The sequence below is a fragment of the Enoplosus armatus genome, chromosome 3, assembly GCF_043641665.1.
Source record: "Enoplosus armatus isolate fEnoArm2 chromosome 3, fEnoArm2.hap1, whole genome shotgun sequence".
Lineage (NCBI taxonomy): Eukaryota > Metazoa > Chordata > Actinopteri > Centrarchiformes > Enoplosidae > Enoplosus > Enoplosus armatus.
In genome coordinates this window covers 20526123-20544657 of record NC_092182.1, presented here as the reverse complement: position 1 = coordinate 20544657, position 18535 = coordinate 20526123, and the positions used below count along the sequence as shown (strand labels likewise).

Genomic DNA, 18535 nt, shown 5'->3' with positions numbered 1-18535 from the left:
TGCAGATGATAACATTAAAGGTGACGCTCAGTCATAATAATTAGGACATGACAGTGTGCAGTACAATGTGGTTCAAAAATTAAAGAGTTTATTCCTTCGGTGTCATCAGAAAGGAAAAGAAGAGTTAAATAGAGACTTGTAAAGTGCAAACGGCAGTAAGACAAATGGTGATGAATTCCTGAGAAACAGAAAAGTCTGCTCCTTATTCTCTCACACAGAAAATTAATTGCTTTTGTGCAGCAATGTTCGTGCTAATTGAGCTCGCCGTAAGTGGCAGCCTTATTTAAAAAGCCACCGAAGAGACAAAGTGAAAAAGTCCAGAACAAAAGATTTGCTAGTTCATTTTGGCATTGTCATCAAAAACAGAGCACGGCTTAAAATATGCAAACTGCTCTTAGAAAGGTTCATAAAAAGGATATATTCTTAAATAATAGAGGTCAATGTAGTGTTTAGAGCTCATAGAGGGGGGAAATTAAATACTGATACTCGTTACACATCTTTATGTACGTAAATCTAATAATTTTTTGAGGATGTCACTGCAACTGCTTCTTTTTTGTGCTTTTTCGTTGTCTACGGGAGATGTTAGTGCTCATTTTTCCATGCGGGGTCCACATGCTGCTGGAGGGCGCTCTCCTCTGCTACAGGATCTATGACAAACAAACAAACAAACAAACAAACAAACGCGGAAAGACACAAATGTTTCATGACTGCTTTCTGCAAGTGATATTAGCCTGAATAAATGTTTTGTTCAGATGCAATTACAACTCATTACTATTTTGTGTAAAGACTTGAAAGGAAGAACGTGGTTATGGCTGCACTAACTGTCAGAATCCACGTTGATTTTCAGGGTTGCCAGTCTTGACACAATATCATCTTCTCCTTCTGCATCTTTAAAGTCAAATCCAGTGTAACCCTTATTCTTCACACAGTAGCTGATGAACCTGCAGATGAAAAATCGCAGATTAAGCATCTAAAACTCAATGGACAACTGGATAACCTTCATCTGCTGAGGAAATAAACTGTGTGATAAACTCCAGAAAAGCTACTACAATGACCTTGTGGTGAGATTGTTTTGTCAACTACTGTGTCAAAGGTCAAGAATGCACTTTCAATCTCAAATAATCTCATCATGTTTCAAGACAAAGCTCTTCACTCAGCGTCTGCAACTTAGAGGATACTCTTGTTGTATTTTCCGGCACATTTTCGTGTCCCAACATTACGAAAACACCTCCTGTGGCCTGCTTTGCCTTACTTCTCCCAGGTGGGGTCCTTGTTGAGGATCACAGGGTTTCCCACGACGATCAACAGGGACCTGGCTCTGGTCACGGCCACATTGAATCTCTGCAGAGTGGATATATGCATAAACAATACAGATCCTGCTGTTTTCATCATCATTTTATATAACAAGGAGGGAATATAACAGACCTTTTCATTTGACAGGAATCCAATGTTGAAGTCTTTGTCCATCTTGACATAGCTGATGCTGCTGCGGACAGTAGAGACCATGATGATCTTCCTCTCTTGTCCCTGAAACTCCTCCACAGAACCCACCTGAGAAACAAGCCTTATTTATTCAACTACACTTGTGCATGGAAGGAAACAGATGTATTGATTCTGTGCAGAAGAGATTTCTTTCAGAGCACCTAACAAGGTGAACTGATACAGAGCCATGTATTTACAGCAGCATTACGAACCTTGAGCTCTGTGAGATCACTCCAGCGACTCAGAGCTGAGACGGACTTCAGGGCCTTTTGGATTTTCTCGACCTGTTGTTAGAAAAGTAAGCATGTCACAGATGACTGGTTAAAACTGTTCATCCACATCTCTGAAACACAAATGAGCACCATGCGGACTCACTTGTTTCCTGTAGGGGGCGATTATGCCAATGTCTTTAGCAGAGAGTTTGGGGAGGCCCTTCTTTCCCTGTGTTTCCATCAGCTTGATGAGGTAGTCGACCAGAATTTCAATCTCAGACACGTTGAAGAAAGAAGGACTGTTGGCCTCTCTCTCATCTTTCCCCATCACCCCGTGGAAGATCACTGGGAAACCCTGTAGCGATGTGAGAGTGAGCATGTTATACCTGTGATTTACATGCTATTTGGTGATCTGTGTATTTTGTTTACACTATGTACTATTTTATTTTTGCTGTTTGCTATTTCTGCTCACTTTTGTCTCACACTTGACTGTCCTAAAAGAAGCTTTCCTCTTTAAATAACCCTCCCGGGGCTTTTCCATTTTATCCTAATGAGAGTTTTGATTTTTTTCTATAATTTCATTTTTGCCCCACTTTGTTTCCTAATGAGATTTTTTTTCCCCATAATAAAATCTAATTTGTTTTAGTGATTTTTGTCCTGTGTTCCGTGACAATCTCAGGCTGTGTTCAATTAATTTGGATAATATGGGTGTTGATGACTTATGACACTAGTTATAATTAAAAGGGACACTCAAGCAATTTAGTACTGCACTTCCATAAAGTTGGGGGACTTTCAAGAGACAGATTAGCATAAAATGGTCAAAATCAGTGCAGCAGAGGCAGAGATATCCTGACTTAAAGTCCCTGGTATGGGTCAAGCTTCAAAAACCCGGCATCCTACACTTCCCATAATACAACTCAACAGCATCTCTTGTCTTCTCTGTGACTAGTAAAGTAACTTTGACATGTAGAATTGGTGGAGTTTCCCTTTAAGGGATATATAAATAAACTGTAGTTGGTCAGAAATATGTACAATCATCAGGATGGACTGCTGTATATCAGGATCATATCGGTATTGAGAACATTTCAGATGTTTTGAGATATTAAAAGAGAAATGACCTGTTTGGGAAGGTATTCCCAGTTGCAGTAGGCCTCACGATCCCACTGGTCAGCGAACACCTGCAGTTCATTCTCATAGAACAGCTCATTTGGGATTTTCAGAATGGCATCATGAGACCTAAATAAAGAAACGGAAAAAAAGAAGCTGAAGAGCTTTAATCAAAACAGCAGCAGTCTAAACAAGCAACTATAACAAGCAAAATGGTACCTGTAGTTCCGCAGCAGTTTGGTGACAAAGCGGGTGTCAAAGTGTCCGGAGTCTGTACTTTTCTGATATAAAGCGTTATACTTCATCAGTCGCTCAAGCAGAGAAAGCCCTAAAGAGCATCATTGTCACAGCATTACATGTAAATCCTTCAATCGTGTGGTCAAGTTGAGACACAGCAGAAGTTATTTAATCTGTAAAAAACTAAAACTGGTACACATTACAATAACAACTATCATGGTGTCCCCCTCGTCTCACCAAGTCCATACTGCAGTGCAAGAGGTGATCGAAGGATTGGCCCCAGCTGCTTGGGATCTCCTGCCAGCACCAGCTGACCCGTCTGTGCACTGAGCAGACCTGTGAAACAAAGAGAAGCATCCAACCAATAAAGTAACAAGATGCATCAGTTTCACCACTGATGCAGCTCCTACAAACGTATACATCTAATCATCTGGTTCTGTACAATGACTGTGGAGAAATCTGTTCAGTGTTTCACAGCCCCGGTAGACAGACTCCGCATCTCCCCTCCATCATAAGATCTTTTTCTAAGCGAGTATATTCAGTTCTGTTCGGCGTGACAACATTTATTTCTAGCATCCTCCGAATAATCAGAATAAAAATAGTTAGTTTGAGACATCATGAGAGTGTGAAATCTTGAAATCTTAAGCCAATATGATTTACGTACACTAGATTACAATGCAAAGACAGATCACTCTTCAGAAAGTTAGACCTGTAGTATCGAAGATAATTGTGTACTATGTATTAGTTTGTATGCATCTTTAAAGTGTGCCTCTGTTTTTAACTTGTCATAAAAGGGAACAAAGTTTCACCACAATAACATACTAACTGTCATATACTGATGATTCAGACATTCAGGGTTTACCTGCAATGGTAATGACGCACTCTGGCTCCACTGCCTGGCCTCCTTCATCCAAAAAGACATGGGTAAAATGGCCGACTGGGATTCCTCCAGACACCAGTCTAAAAACAGAAACACACAGCAGACATTTTATGGTTGTAATATGCAACTGCAACATGGCTCGAGCTGTGTAACACTAAAGAATATGAGTCAAATTGTGCCAAATACTAAAAAGTTACTGTAAAAGGAAGCAACCTACCTGCCAGCTGTGACCATAGTTGTAACTATGATGGTGTATTTCATGAGAAGTCCTTTATCTGGAAACACAAAAGCATCTTGTCCCTGGTCCCAGTTACAATATTTCTGGAAGAGCCAAAAGATAATGTAAGAAAAATATAGTTAATCTAAATCAACTAGTGTGTAAAAACAAATGTGACAGATTTTACGTCCATCCTTAAATCAAAGCATTTTCAGTCAGTATTCATGATCCACACATTTTTTTACTTTTGGTTTTTATTTTGAAACTCAAAATGTTATGTGTCCTACAAACAACTGGTTACACATTTAGTTCGTCAGATCTTGACACAGTACAATTGAAGTTACTGCTTTAGGGCCAAACAAATTATCCTACGGACGTTACACTGCCAGCTGACTCACCAGTAGGAGCTTGGGGACAGTTCTTGGGTCTCGGCTGCTGGCGTACATGCGGTAAACCTGATGAGGGTCCATGTGTACCATCAGTCTCTCACAGAGAAGGTCACATGCGCTGTTTGAGGGTGCACAGGCGAGGATGCGGGCTGTCGGGTCCGCCTTGTTGACCTGTCAACGGAGAAAAATTAATTAATGACAAATTATTCGGATTATAAAAACTAATTAGTGCATTACTAAATTTAGATCTGAATGATGTGAATTGGAATGACCAGTCATCGTCTATGGGTTCATTTTATTGGCTTATTACAGCCTATTATTTGCTTCCATCACAGAGATGAATGAAAAGTTCATCGGTCAACACATCCAGTTTTATGGAAGGAAATATCAAGCTCACAATATGTGATCTATCGTACAGAATACATTTACTAAATTTAGCCTAAGCATTATGGAATATTAAGTGTCCTTTTTGTGGCTGCCTTGTTTTATTGATGAGCAGCTCCCTCTTGCACACCCACAAGTTATAAATGTGAGAGTTCATATTTCATATCCACAATCGAAGACAGTTACGATACAAACAAAAAAATGTTAAAGCACCTGAAAGTATTTCTCTTTGACATTAAATATTTAGGACTAAATACACGTTAAGACTGCAACTAAAGATCATTTTTATTATCAATTAATCTGCCGATTATTCTATAAAACATCAGAAAACATTAAAAATGGCTATCAGAATATCCTCGAACCCCAGGTGACGTAATTAAATGTCTTGTTTTGTGCGAGAACCCATCCAAAACCTAAACATATTCAATTTATTATGATGTAAGGCCACAAAAAGCAGCAAATCCTCACACTTAAGAAGCTACAACCACAGATTTGTAAGCATTTTTGATTGTAAAAATTGATTATCAAAATAGTTTCTGATTAATTTTCTGTTGATCGACTCATCAATTAATCGCCTAATCGTTGCAGCTCTAGCTCATATGGGATCCCAGTGCATATAGCAAGAAGCTGATTAAATGAAATGTTTTTTAGGGTCTAACAACAGACTAATAACAGCACATCTTGAACACTTCATACCTGAATCATAGCCTCAACCAGAGTGATCGTCTTTCCGGTTCCAGGAGGCCCAAACACAAGATGAGGAGCAGGCTTTGATGATCCGGCTATAATGCGCTGGACCGCAGCCTGTTGCTGCGGGTTGTTTTCCAGCTGACGGTTGAACATGCTGCAGAGTAATGTGAGAATGGATTTTTACACCTTGCACATTGCTGAAACACTTAAAATGTGCTGCAGAGGCTTAAAAACAGGAGTTAAATGGATCAGCTGAATAAAGCAATAAAAGCAAGGCCTGTAGTTCAGTAAACAAAGCAGATGACAGTAAAGTTTGTCGGGGATGTGTTCTAGGACAAAAGGTTTTGCATGTAAGTCCTCCACCATGTTTTACCACATCCACCTGAGGCAGGTTTATGGCATTAAACCAAAGAATAGCACCTCCTCCTGTTAGTACAATGTGGTGGATGTGGTGCACACACACACTAATCACTAATGACAGTTTAAGCTTCTCTGTACTACAGATACAGTACTTTAAGGTGGTTAGGTCTGTGTATTTGTAGATGACACTACATCTATGAGTGTTTTTGGTGTTCTGTATGCATGTTCTTTCTGTGTATAGGCACCGCACCGGAGTTTAGGCATGGGGAGATTAGCCACTGCTGCACCAGATGGGAACAGCATCTCGTCGAGCTGATGTTTTGCGGCCAAATCCACCGCCCGATGTTGCAGCTTCAAGGTGAACCGGTTGATAGTAAACTCCACGTCAAACTTCATATTGTTGAGAAACATCTGCAACAACCTGAAAGAGGGGTGGTGAGAGGAAGTGAGAGGAAGGTGTGAATTAGGTTCTTTATTCACCGTCTGAGATATAAACTGGGTTTCAAGTTGATCTGTAGCCCAGCTCTTACCTCTTGGAGAAGCCCAGCTTCACGCTATCCAACTCTACTCTGTGAACATATCCGGTATACACAGTGATCGGCTGGACCGTGTCTTCAGATTTGGAAACCCTCAGACAATCCCCTCGTAGTACAGATGGCCGATTCTCAGCAACACCAGGAACCTGTTGGAGAATGTCAATGTTGGCCTTGTGTTTTTATTGCTTTGCCAAAACAGATCACTGAGCTCACAGTCGATCAGCAAGCTTTCAGAGAACAACAACATAAATAACAACAAGTAACATAACATCATATACAGTAAAGGCAGCAGAGAGAAAAGATGAATTCTAGTTGATGTTTGTTGTTGTTGTTGCTATTTAAAACAGTAGATGTGCACTGTGAGGGTTCCTTACTCTGAGCGTGAGCAACTTTTTGTTTCTTTGATCTTGAGTCATGGTTTGATTGTGGAGGTCATACTTCCTGATGTCCACCTCCATCTGTATCTCTTCCAGGTGTAGCAAGAGGTGAAATCGCTGAGAGTAGTTCTTCATCTTTAAGGGAGAGTCGAGGAGACCCCTGGACGCACAGTATACACACAAACACTGTGATGATGAGGGAGTTAAGCCCAGAAAATACTCAAATGGTAAAAGGCAGCTGTAAATAATTAGGTCGTTCTCTCACTTCACTGACGGGAGTCTCTGTCTGGCAGCTGGGGAGAGGTACTCAGAGTCCTCCATCCTTTGTTTAGCCAGTTCCTTTAGGTAATGAGGGTACTTGTAGTCTCCTAATTTCACTGACATCTTTAGATGCTGGACAACGGAACTGCAGAGAAAACACATCGTGATTTTCAGCCGGACGAAAACACAATTGCAGTAACCGCTCTGGATCCATTTCTTGATAAATTTCAATCACAAGTGAAGAAAATTGCTTTAAACCAGCTCCTAAGTCAAACATTTGTGCTGAAATCTGTAATAATGGATTTCCTGCTGCTGAGGAAAAGATCTGTACTTCTACTATTTGGAGGTGCTGCATTTATGGGACTAGCAGGAACAGAGATATCATATTTTTTATTCCACAAATTCTTCTTCTTTGTCAAAACCTGGCGCCTACATTACCCACAATGCAACTTCGACAGTTCGGTTAGAGATATGGGTGTGTTATGCCAGTAGCAGTTAATGTAGCCTCAAGCTGCTGGCCTCAAGCAGAGATAAGGAGTGCCTACAGAGGCTCTTTCTAACTCAACACCCCCAGATTTAGTCATTTTCAAACTTGTAGTCTTCAGACCCAACCGACACTGCATCCATCAGACTTCACACTTTCTAAAACTTTTTTTCACACATGCTGCCGTCCCCCTTTAATAATAATCTAATGCTTCACAATCAGTTTTTAAATAACTTGCCTCTCAGGAGGTACTCCCTCCACTACCACGGTGTCGACAGGCTTGTATGTGACCACCTGAAACGGTTTGTAAGGAGCCACGGGCCCCAGCTCCACAGCCAGCGGGGTCCTGGCTGCTGTTTCCATCTCCCTCACAATGCAAAAAGGCACGGATCCTGGCAGATCCGGGCAGAACTCAAAGTACATTGTGGCGGGGAAATATCCATAGTGGTTCAGCATGTACCGAACCACAACTTCATAGCTTTCTCCTGTGAAAGAAAGAAGAAGACACGGGAGGAGCTGTGAGCATTAATAACCTCTTTGGTGTGTTTTTTTGTCAATGGAAACAGAGAGGAGGAGTGTTGATGGTCGCACCAGGACAGAGGAACAGCGGACAGGCTCTGGTCACTCTCCTCTCATCCTCCAGGGTGAAACAGCGCATCTTGTGCAGGGCAGTGTAGAAGGTGAAGTGGACGCAGTTTGTGCCCTTATTTAAGATGTGGAACTTGAGGATGAAGAACTCCTTCAGACGATCCACAGTGAACTGAACCTTGCCACCGCTCCCCACAGGGTCTGAAGTGATCTCAATGCCCCCCTTGTCAGCGGTCAACTCTTTCCTGTGAGAAAGGCGTGATCGGGGAGAGAGAGTTGCAGAGTTAACAGCTGTAAGGCTTGTAGTTGTAAGAGGGTGTAAAAACACTGCAAGGTGAGTGGATCTTGGTGGTTGGGCAGTTGACGTACAGAGTACCATGTACCTGTTCCCAGTTTGATTCTGGCCGTGGACCTATGCATGACATCACTCCCCCTCTCTTCATCTCCCCTTGTTTGTTTTCTCTCTAGACTGTCTAATGTCAAATAAATTGCCATACAAATAACTAAAATTAACATTTCATTGAGTATCTTCAAAAGTGAAAAGGACATAGATAGAGAATTTCTTTTGGATCTCATTATTTCCCTTCAAGGGCTTTATTTAATTCTATATAAATGTTTGATGATGTTCCGCCTAGCTTTTCTAGTCTCTATTTGATAGCCGACCTGCGGCAACCACTCTCAATAGACCTTTTATACAGCAGACATTTTGTCTTATCACAGCAGGAAAAGCACAAGTGGAGCTACAAACAACGATGGATCTGTTCCCTTAACGAAGCCTCACCAGTGAGCCAGCATGTACAATACCAGGACCCTGGAACCTGGCTCACCTAAATGAAGTACAGCTTTCATAAATGTGAATTATTACACATTTTCCTGCTTTGACACATCAAAATATTGTGCCCTAATGGCTGGAGACAGACACACCACAGAGAACCTCACCTGGACCCTCAACGTCACCTTCCTGGCCAAAAAAACCCCCAGCAGCGTCTCCATTTCCAGCAGAGACAACAGTGGATAGTGAAGACCACAGAAAGCCTCATAAGGGTTTCGTTCCCCTCGATAGAGGATAGTTACCACAAGATAGTATATTTATTATCTTTGGGTTTTGAGCTGTTGGTCAGACAAAACAGGACATCTGAAGAAGACGTCACATTGAGCTTAAGAAAAAGTGCCTGTCGCAGCTGGCATTGGACGAGAGGTGGACGGGTGGCCAGGCTATCACAGGGCTGTCCAACTATGGGCAGTTTAACCAGCATGTCTTTGTCATCTGAGGAAACCCACACAGACACGAGGGGAACATGCAAACTCTGCATAAAAAGACAGCTGAGCAGGTTAGAACCCAGAACTTTCTTGTGACAACGTTAACTACAGTACCACCTTAACTACAGTACCACCTTATCGTAAACACTGCACCTGAAAAGCCCCCAGCATGATGAAACAGCCCCTCCCACCCCTCTCCTGGACTCGTCACCCCTCTGCCATGAGGCAGAAGGTAACGCAACACCCCCACATGTGAAGGCATTTTCCTTCTTTAGGCTAAAGGTAGTATGACACACTGGTTCCTCCAGGTCACATTCAGGTCAGTTGTACATCTCATAGTAATAGGGCATTGAGTTCAACTCTCTGTCTGCAAGTAAAGTCTGGTCATGGTGCAGCTGTCCTGATAAGGCGAGGCTGTCTCCATTGTCTAGGAGACCAAGGTCAAGGGCCAATTGAGGAGGCACTACACTGTGTAAACTTGTGTTGCTGAATCTCCATTCTCCGTGATCGATCATGCTTCAATAAATGCTTCTGCGTGAGACATCCCCTGAGTCTCCTGCAACTTCACCATCAAGTTGACCGGCTCTTCAGACACCGCGGTTCACGGTTGACAATAAAAATTGACTTTTGACCAAGCTGATAAAATGTTATGGTAACACATGGCATGAGTTAGTGACACATTGCAGCATTATAGAGAGCAAACACTTAAACAAACCCACCTGTTCACCTTTAACTTGCGAAGGATTTCCGTAGCCAGCTTTTTCTTGGGGGTCAGCGCGGGGCAGGATGCAGGTGTCTCAGCTGTCTTCTGAGGGCCAGAGCTGGGACTGTGCGGCGGCTGAGGGGCCCGGGGCCTCCTCCACTGGTCGCAGTACACTCGAACCTACAGCAGGGATTAAAAATAACATGTACAGTATAACATACTGGTGTGTGCCTTTTCTTTTATAACAAAATACGCTCCTCTTGTTGTGGTCCTTATAGCATGTATGTCTTGGCTGCATCCTCTTGCTGCTTTCTGAGATACCAGTGTTTCTCTCGTGCCAGGTGTTTATGGCCTTTTCCTGAATTCAATGGTATCCACGTCATCCTCCCACTTCATGAAGAGTGCACACAATTTCTGCTTCAGCCCTCACTGGTGCTCCCTTAATTGAGACACTAGCATAATCTAGATCATGCTTAGTACAACAAAAATAATTGGCTGACTGATTTATTGGTGTTTTATCTAACATTCCTAAAGGCTTTCACCAGCTAGTTATAACTTATAACACTGTGTGCTCAACTTTCCATTCTCATTCACCATTAACTTTCAACCGGTTACAAGGTTCATTAAAAAATAAAGGTTTAATCGCTGTTAAAGGTCATCATTATACATTAATGTATTGCAAAATATCCCACAGTACTTTCTCATTTTGTTTCCTTATTTAGTTCCAGTTGCAGCAAAACACGTCCAGCCCGTAGCCTGTATATCCAGTCCAGCTGCGGACAGCACTAGAGAGAAGACAGCTCATCTTACCTGAGGTTTGGCATTTATGAAGATGTTCCCCTGTCTTATTTGGGCTTTGTTGAATTTCACAAGGGCGTAGAGAACACTGGAAAAGCTAGGGTCTTTTATTCCTTCTCTGTGAACATAAACATACAGACAGGAAGTGATATTATACACAGCCCAGTCTAACAACTGCAGGTGTCACGCGCTCGTCTTTGCAGCCCACCTGCGCTTAAACTCAGAGTAGTAGATGTGACGAAGTTCCTTCTTGCTGGTGTTTGACATTTTGTCACCCAGAAATTCAATGAAGTCCAGTCCGGATTCAAGAGAGTCTTTAAGCGACATGTTGACGTCTCACATGCAGCTGCTACTGACTCAAATGAGGAAGTTCATCGGCTGACTAACCAACACACTCAATTTCCTGAAGTATTTATGTGGCGGTGGGTGTGAATGCGCTCTGACAGTGAGCACATTTCCACGTTACGTATTTTGCGCGACTTCTGCTGATATTCGCAGCGTGCGAAAGTTAAAACTTTCACTTTCAAAGGATCGATTTCTCATTTTTTTTTTTTTTTTTTTTTTTTTTTTTTAGGTTTAAACGTCGATTAAACGATATATAAAGCTACAGTTTGGGCGCAGTTTCGCGCAGACTTCGAGCTGATGAACGCCCTCTAACAGTTTTCAGTTAGGGACCGTCTGCAACTGTTTTACACAAGGAGAGCGAAAATACGTCGGCGACAGAACAAAACACGTCGTCGAAACGAACAATGTTAGTACGAAGTCTTCTGTTTTTATATTCCTTACAAAGCGCCTAACTTTAAATTTCTCTCCCCGTCTTACATGACGAGTTCACGCGAATCCTCAGACATGTTATTGTTGACACTCCCTAAACTGTAGTTACCACGTAATCGCCAACAGAGCAGCTACAGAGCCGCGTGAAGTCATGTCAAATGGGTCAAGGCTTCAGTCGATTACATTTTAAATACATTATAAATGGTAAATTACGTTTATTTACATTATTATATTTTATAATACATTTACTTGTAAGCTTGGGATCCTCATGCCAAAGGATACTGTAAATAATGTGATGTGCCATAGCCTACATTTTGACACCATGATTATTTTAGCAATTTATTATTCCATTGATTTTTTTGAAATTTTGATTAGCCCAAGGGGAGTTCTCCAAGTTGTTCTTTTTGTAAGTCCGGAGAGGCTGTAAATAATCAAATATTTGGTATTTTTGCTTCAAAATTGACTTGCAGGAGTAATTGATAACACTGGGGAACAATTTGAAAAAAAAAATTCTGTTGAGTTAGATTTTTATGCTGATTAAAACTAAAATTGGCACGCTGATTCCAAAATTGCAGTCAGTTTTTTTCTAGCACGTCATGTTTTTTCTCCACAGCTTACCCTCCAGATAAGCAAAATTCCACTGATTAGCTGTAGTAAGACTTGCCAGCTGATTACGATTGGACTCATCTACAGCTACGTGGCAACTTGTTTGTGCAGTCACAATTGAGACAGTGCGGTGAGAGGTGTGTGCAGCTCCCAATAGGTCAGTACTATCACACACATATCTGTTAAGTACAGTATTTTTCATATTTTTTAAGAAAACGGAGATCCTATAGTTCAAAAACCTGACGTGATAGAGAAAAACTGAGATCAGTTTTGGATTCCGCACCCAAAAATTAGTTAAAAACAGCTGTCAGACCTAACTCAACAAAAATTGTGTTCCCCAGTGTTATCAAAATAGTTGCCGGTTAACATGTTCTACTTAAATGCTAACCACAGTGCACATGGAAACAGCAGAATTATATTCTTCATTTACATACTTTGTTATGGACAAGACAGATGTTATGTACCAAATGCACAGTGTTCAGTGTATAGTGTATGTGTATCATACTGTGTATGCTTCATTATAATGCAAACCTGTGTTTGTTTTCCCACCGTCTCATACAATACAACCTGTCCTTGAAGGATTATTTTAAATCCACTGCTCGTCCTGTTTTGCACAATTCGTTCTTCTCCCAGAATTTGCCAGGTCATGGTGACCACCAACTCTTATAGTTTATTCATTATCAACGTAAACACTTTCATCCCTCGAGATTAGGTTAGAGTCCTTCCCTGGCAAGGTAACAATGGTTACATACACAATCACTGTATCGTGCAGTATCGGGTGAGTTCACACAGTTACAACCCCACACACTCAGGCCCCATGTGGAAAACGTTTTTGGCCTTAACAGGCCTCATGGGCCTTCTTCTCTGACTCATCCTTTCCTTGACCTTGAGGCTGCACTACACTGAGCCACATTTCCTTGCTCAGGCGGATGTATTGTTTCCTCATGCAATCGGACTATGTGTGTGCAGCAACTGGACACAGAGTATGCGCCAGTTCAAACTGAGTGTAAGAGAATAGTGAGAAATTTACGCTTTAACTAATTAACCATAAAACTACTAAATCACAACCTAAAGTAAAACAATAAAAGTAAATTCACAAATGTTACATTTTATTTATTTGTCTAAATTTGTAGTACTAACCTTTCATCCTGTCATCCTTACATTTCACTTAATTTATTAGTCTAAAAATAATTAATCAATGTGTTAGAGTGTAAACTCCTCCTCAGGTTAATAACCACCTCAAATTCCCAGAACCCAGAAGAAGACATCTGGTGCCCAGGCTCTCTAAAAAAAAACTCCACACATGATGTAAAACACAAATGATCACCACTGCTTGAAGACATTATTTTTATTTCATGAATAATAAATGTACTTAGTTTGTATAAAAAATATAGCAAAAGCTAAAGGCAAACAGCTGGCAAGAGAACACCAATACTGTATCAGTCCAGGGGGATATAGAGGGATTATCACCGGAAATGTCAGAGGGAAGAGAAACTAAACTTCAGAGGGGATGACAACATATGGTCAGTGAATGAGAAAAGAAAAATGTATGCTTTGGCATGTCCGCTGGCTACAACCCTGTGTCCAGAGGGATGCATAAATAGAAACAGATGGGATGTTCAGACCAAAATAGAAACTGCATAATTTGGTGCTGTCCAGTCTCTCTCCATGCAGTTACCATATCGAATTGCATACAGTATTCGTAACAGTATACTGTTATTAAAAAACTATAGAGGTATTGGAAGCTCCTAAAGAATATGAGTTATGTTATATAGAGAGTGTAAATTAGTTGCTACATGAAAGTCAAGGGGGTTTTTGGGAGGATGTGTGTCCATTTGAAGCACTGAGGGATTAGAAACTGTGTGTGTCTAACATGTGACAGCAGGGAATGACCCAAGCTTTCACAGTGTCACTCAAGGCATTATGTATTCAAAAATAATATATGTTTGCAAATGAGCAACAGTTACACCACTCAATGTCATGTTAAAATGAAGGCGTCCCCTCGTAGTGCATAATGGAAGCTGTCATTCTCTGGATAAAACCCAAACAAATGTCTCTGTTAGAAGGACATACAGTACGTTATGTTGCATCACACATGTTTGCGCGAGCATCAGCGTCTCCGATGTGTTTGTCGTAACCCCAGCAGCCTCTGTCCTCTAAGCATTCTGCATCTCCTTGCCAATCTTGTAGCTGAGGATCTTGTTCCAGTCAATCTTGGTGCGGGTGACTGGGAGCTGTCTGCGTAAGGCTTTGAACGTGGTGTCCGACATGGTCTGATAGTTCTCACTGATGGCCACCTGAAAAACAACAGAGACGAGTATGTCAGAAGTGGAAATTTTGTGTTGTACATACTATGATGATTTAAGACAATTTTCCATGAAATGGTTTCATATTCTGAATAGCTGTGTTTAAGTTTGCTAACTTTCTCAAAAACCTGGAAAAGAAGACACTTTATTTTGATTGTAGACATGTAAGTGTCTGAAAATCTGGTTGTGACAATGATTCAGAATCAGAATCAAATAGATGTTTCTTTATTTTGAGACTCTCCCACATACCTGGTATTCATTCTCTGCATCCTCAATAATTTTCACAAGCTCCTTTGCAGTCTGGCTCTCGTTCTGCCAAAATATACATTTGTGGGTTAATTCAATTAATTAAACACACATCAACATAAATCAAATATGAAATACTCCAATAAATCCATGCAATTATTTTCTACTTGCTTCTGGATTATCAACTCCACTTGGCTTTGTTTGAAAATGCAAACACAGACCATGGGTAAACAGGAATCCTCAGCTTTCCTGTATAACACTCTAAACTATTAATAACTTAAAATACTTACAGACACAGTCAGTGCTTCTTGTACATCTTTATGGCTGACCAGCTGCACATTTCCATCTTCATAATAATGTACCTGGGATAAACAGAGGAAATAAAGACAACAGTGAAGCAAAACTAACTTCTCAGCTAAGCTCATACTACAACCCTTAATTACACAACGTACCTGTATTTTCATGACTCCAACCACCTGTGCTGTAGATTGTGAGACACTGAACTTCCATTCAGACCGGCAGCGACCGTTCCTGGAAACAGAAAATGTAGAAGAGTACACTTGAAAACTGATCCCAAACACATCTAACGCAATAACACATCACTGCCTCTATGCTGCACCAACATAATTGTCTGAGTGAATTTGATTAGGAAATGAGATCACTGTCCTCCATCAACTTACCAGAAGTTTTTAGGCTCAAATTGATGACCCTCGATACAAGCGATAATGGTCTGCTGGCCATCGATTGTTTTCCCATAAACCTGAAGCAGATAAACCAGGATGAGTGGGTGATTCATTGTGTGTAATGCTGAACATGGCGGCTACGGTGCAGAGTTGGAGTGTGATCTTACGGTGCAAACTCCACTGGGGTAGTGCTCCTTGACGTAGGCCCTGAGGGCAGAATCACAGGCATCTCTCCATGACCTGAGGGCTGCCTCGCCCTCATGGGGCTGGGGGTTGCTGGCTTCCTTTCTCAGGTGGTCAAACTTGAAGGAGATCTTGTTGTGAGGGTCAAAGAAGCGGCCATTACCCAGGTCTCCATGCTCTGTTATCAGGACCTGCAGGGGAACCAGACAGAGATGGACAGAGAAACCTACCATAATTACTCAGGCATTGTCTTTATAATGTAGATTAATCATATTTTATTGGTTTTTTTTTTTATTTTTTATTTTTTTATTTTTAGAAAAGGCTTGCCTGATCTTCATATCCATCAATTTTGGCAAGGGTGAACTGATCCATGTTGTACTGGGCAAAGGCACTGTATCAAAAAAAGAATACAACAACAAGTTGAATGTACATCCAGAACATAATTTTTTTGCAAGATAACAAAAAAGACGAGAATGAAACTCACTGAGCCGCGCCCTCTCTGAGAAGATTATCATTGTTGAGCAGTATTCGCACATCTGAAAAGAAGAATTATTACATGTATTAATTGTTTCCGTACACATTAAAATGCAGGTAGTCCAAAAGATGTCAAACACAAATCCGGCTCACCATTGAAGACTTCATTGAACTCTCCAGGAGGAGCATGCATCACAAAATTAGCTGCAATACGGACCTAGAAATAAAAAAAAACACCTTGTCACGAAACTTATTAACACTAAATACAGTGTGTAACTTATGGAGGCAGTTCCCTTCTTACTTAAAGAGCAAAATAACAACAGTCTCCTGAATCACAAGCCAAATCTGCTGCATGTTTTTTTTTGTTGTGGAAAAACTAGCCAATTTATCCTCTTTTGAGATATAGCAGGTGATGTCTGTGAGAAGTGAAAAACCTGCAAACAGCCACTAGAGTGAAGCAGAGAGCAGTCTGCTAACTTTCTTGGCTGCAGGCTTGTTAGCTCTGTTTTGGCCACTCCTTAGATGGCAGGCAGGGTATGTTGCCCAAGGGCTTTTCTTAGCAGCCAGTATGCAAGTGTAAGCATGTGGTGTCAAAGCCACAGAGTGAAGAAGTTGGGGAAGGTACTAGCGCTCTCGTAAGATAATACTCAGTAAGGAAGGACTGTTAGGTATTGGTAAGTTAAACACAATCAGGCAGCACAGAGTAACATGGACGTTTGCTGTCAATAGAGAAGTTGCAATAAACCGTCTTTCTCTTTTCATCTCTCATTTGTGACATTCTCAGCTTTAACCAAACCTACATCCTAATGTCACTGCTGCATTATAGTGCAGCTGTGCCAGTGATGCCGTCTGTCAGGCAGACAGGGTTATTTAGCCTCCAGGCTGCAGCTGGCAGTGACCTACAAATGGGCTGTCCAGCTGAAAGGGCAGAGGGGCATAACAATGAGTAACCCAGTTTAATTGTGCTCCTGAATAGTCTCTCCATTCAGAGCCCAGAAAGCACTCCCAGGCTCAGACTCTGATTCTCCACCATGCAGTTCAACAATGTGTTTGCTCATATCTGATAAAGATACAATCAGAAGTAAATATCTAATAAAAGTTAAACTGGGGGATTTCAATCCTTTCATTACACTAAGTTGTTTACATTTATTTAAAAGGTTCGCTGCAGAAATGCCAGGAGGTGTAAGCTTCTGGCCACACCATCAGCTTTAGGAATGCTAAGCATTATTTTACAACATGTAGCAGCTTGAGAAAAGGGGAGCAACAACAGCCACAGAGGCTGCATCTGTCCTGTGAATTTAGTGAAAAAAGTTACAGGCGTACAAGCTAAATTACAAAATACCTGCAAACTCGAGTAACATGTGTGACTAACTTCAACTTGTTTACAAGACTAGTTTAGGCAGCAACATTAAGCTAGAGTAAACTGGGTGTGGGTGGTGTTATACTGCTGATGCACTGTCATTATCCATACTGTAAATGCAGGAAGTAGCTCGACTTCCTTCCATTTAGCATTAGCTACTAATTTCCACATTCTAAACTCATGTTCATACTAAATCAGACATCAAGCTCAGCTGTACATATATATTGTTTTTTATTAAGAAGGCCGGACTCACATAAGTTAGCTAACTTACATCATGTATTTGTGCGCAGGAACAACATGCAAGATACAACTCCGAACTGTCAAATACAACACTGCCTTGGCTTAGCTAGCTCCACCAGCAAACGCCTAATAACGGCAAGCTTGGTAATTCATGCTTCATCGTAAGGATTTCACAGAGCACTGCTATTTTTCAAGACAAACGTAAATGATGATGGAACGATCACACTATGAATTTATAAGGTAATACCTTTTCTTCATCGCTGAGCTCTTCGAAGTCTGCCATCTTGGCTCAATGAAGTGTTAACAAAGCGACTGCTGGTGTTGCCAGGTATGTGTGACTCCTCCCAGCACCCAGCCGGCAAAACTGTGCTGGGTGAGCTCACTTTCCATGTTATCCTGAATATACAGTAAATGCATTTAGTCAAGCGATAGAGACGACTATGATGAATAAATATTCGAATGCTTGAAAATATATTTTATATATTATATATATATATATATATATATATATATATATATATATATGATAATTCTTTATCTGATATTCTTTCAAATGACGTGTTTTTTTTCCAAATAAAACCCATTATATATCATAATTAAATATGGTAATTTATATTATTTTCCACATACAAACTGAAGCTGACAATATCCCAACCTGGCAACCTTGACGTGTTCTAGTATATTGGAATGGATGGTAC

At 41.0% G+C, this 18535-nt stretch overlaps 2 protein-coding genes across 2 annotated transcripts; both read right to left on the bottom strand.

The window, feature by feature from the left end:
• Window positions 1-66: 66 nt before the first annotated feature.
• Window positions 67-11292, bottom strand: mov10a (Mov10 RNA helicase a). Its single transcript, XM_070902296.1, has 22 exons — window positions 11174-11292; window positions 10978-11083; window positions 10184-10347; window positions 8208-8449; window positions 7855-8101; window positions 7137-7277; window positions 6869-7031; window positions 6489-6640; window positions 6209-6379; window positions 5605-5752; window positions 4534-4695; window positions 4136-4239; window positions 3901-3998; window positions 3276-3374; window positions 3021-3129; window positions 2813-2930; window positions 1858-2049; window positions 1695-1766; window positions 1426-1551; window positions 1253-1341; window positions 823-941; window positions 67-647 (listed from the first exon to the last, which is right to left on the bottom strand). Exons 1-22 carry the CDS (start codon window positions 11290-11292, stop codon window positions 583-585), a joined length of 3006 nt encoding a protein of 1001 aa, XP_070758397.1. The 3' UTR covers window positions 67-582.
• A 2386-nt stretch (window positions 11293-13678) lies between these two features.
• On the bottom strand, window positions 13679-18120 carry capza1a (capping actin protein of muscle Z-line subunit alpha 1a). The gene is made up of 10 exons (XM_070902208.1): window positions 18085-18120; window positions 16391-16454; window positions 16248-16299; window positions 16091-16154; window positions 15748-15954; window positions 15578-15657; window positions 15350-15428; window positions 15188-15259; window positions 14901-14963; window positions 13679-14642 (listed from the first exon to the last, which is right to left on the bottom strand). The coding sequence occupies exons 1-10, from the start codon at window positions 18118-18120 to the stop codon at window positions 14502-14504; spliced, it is 858 nt and encodes a 285-aa protein (XP_070758309.1). The 3' UTR covers window positions 13679-14501.
• Window positions 18121-18535: the final 415 nt, after the last annotated feature.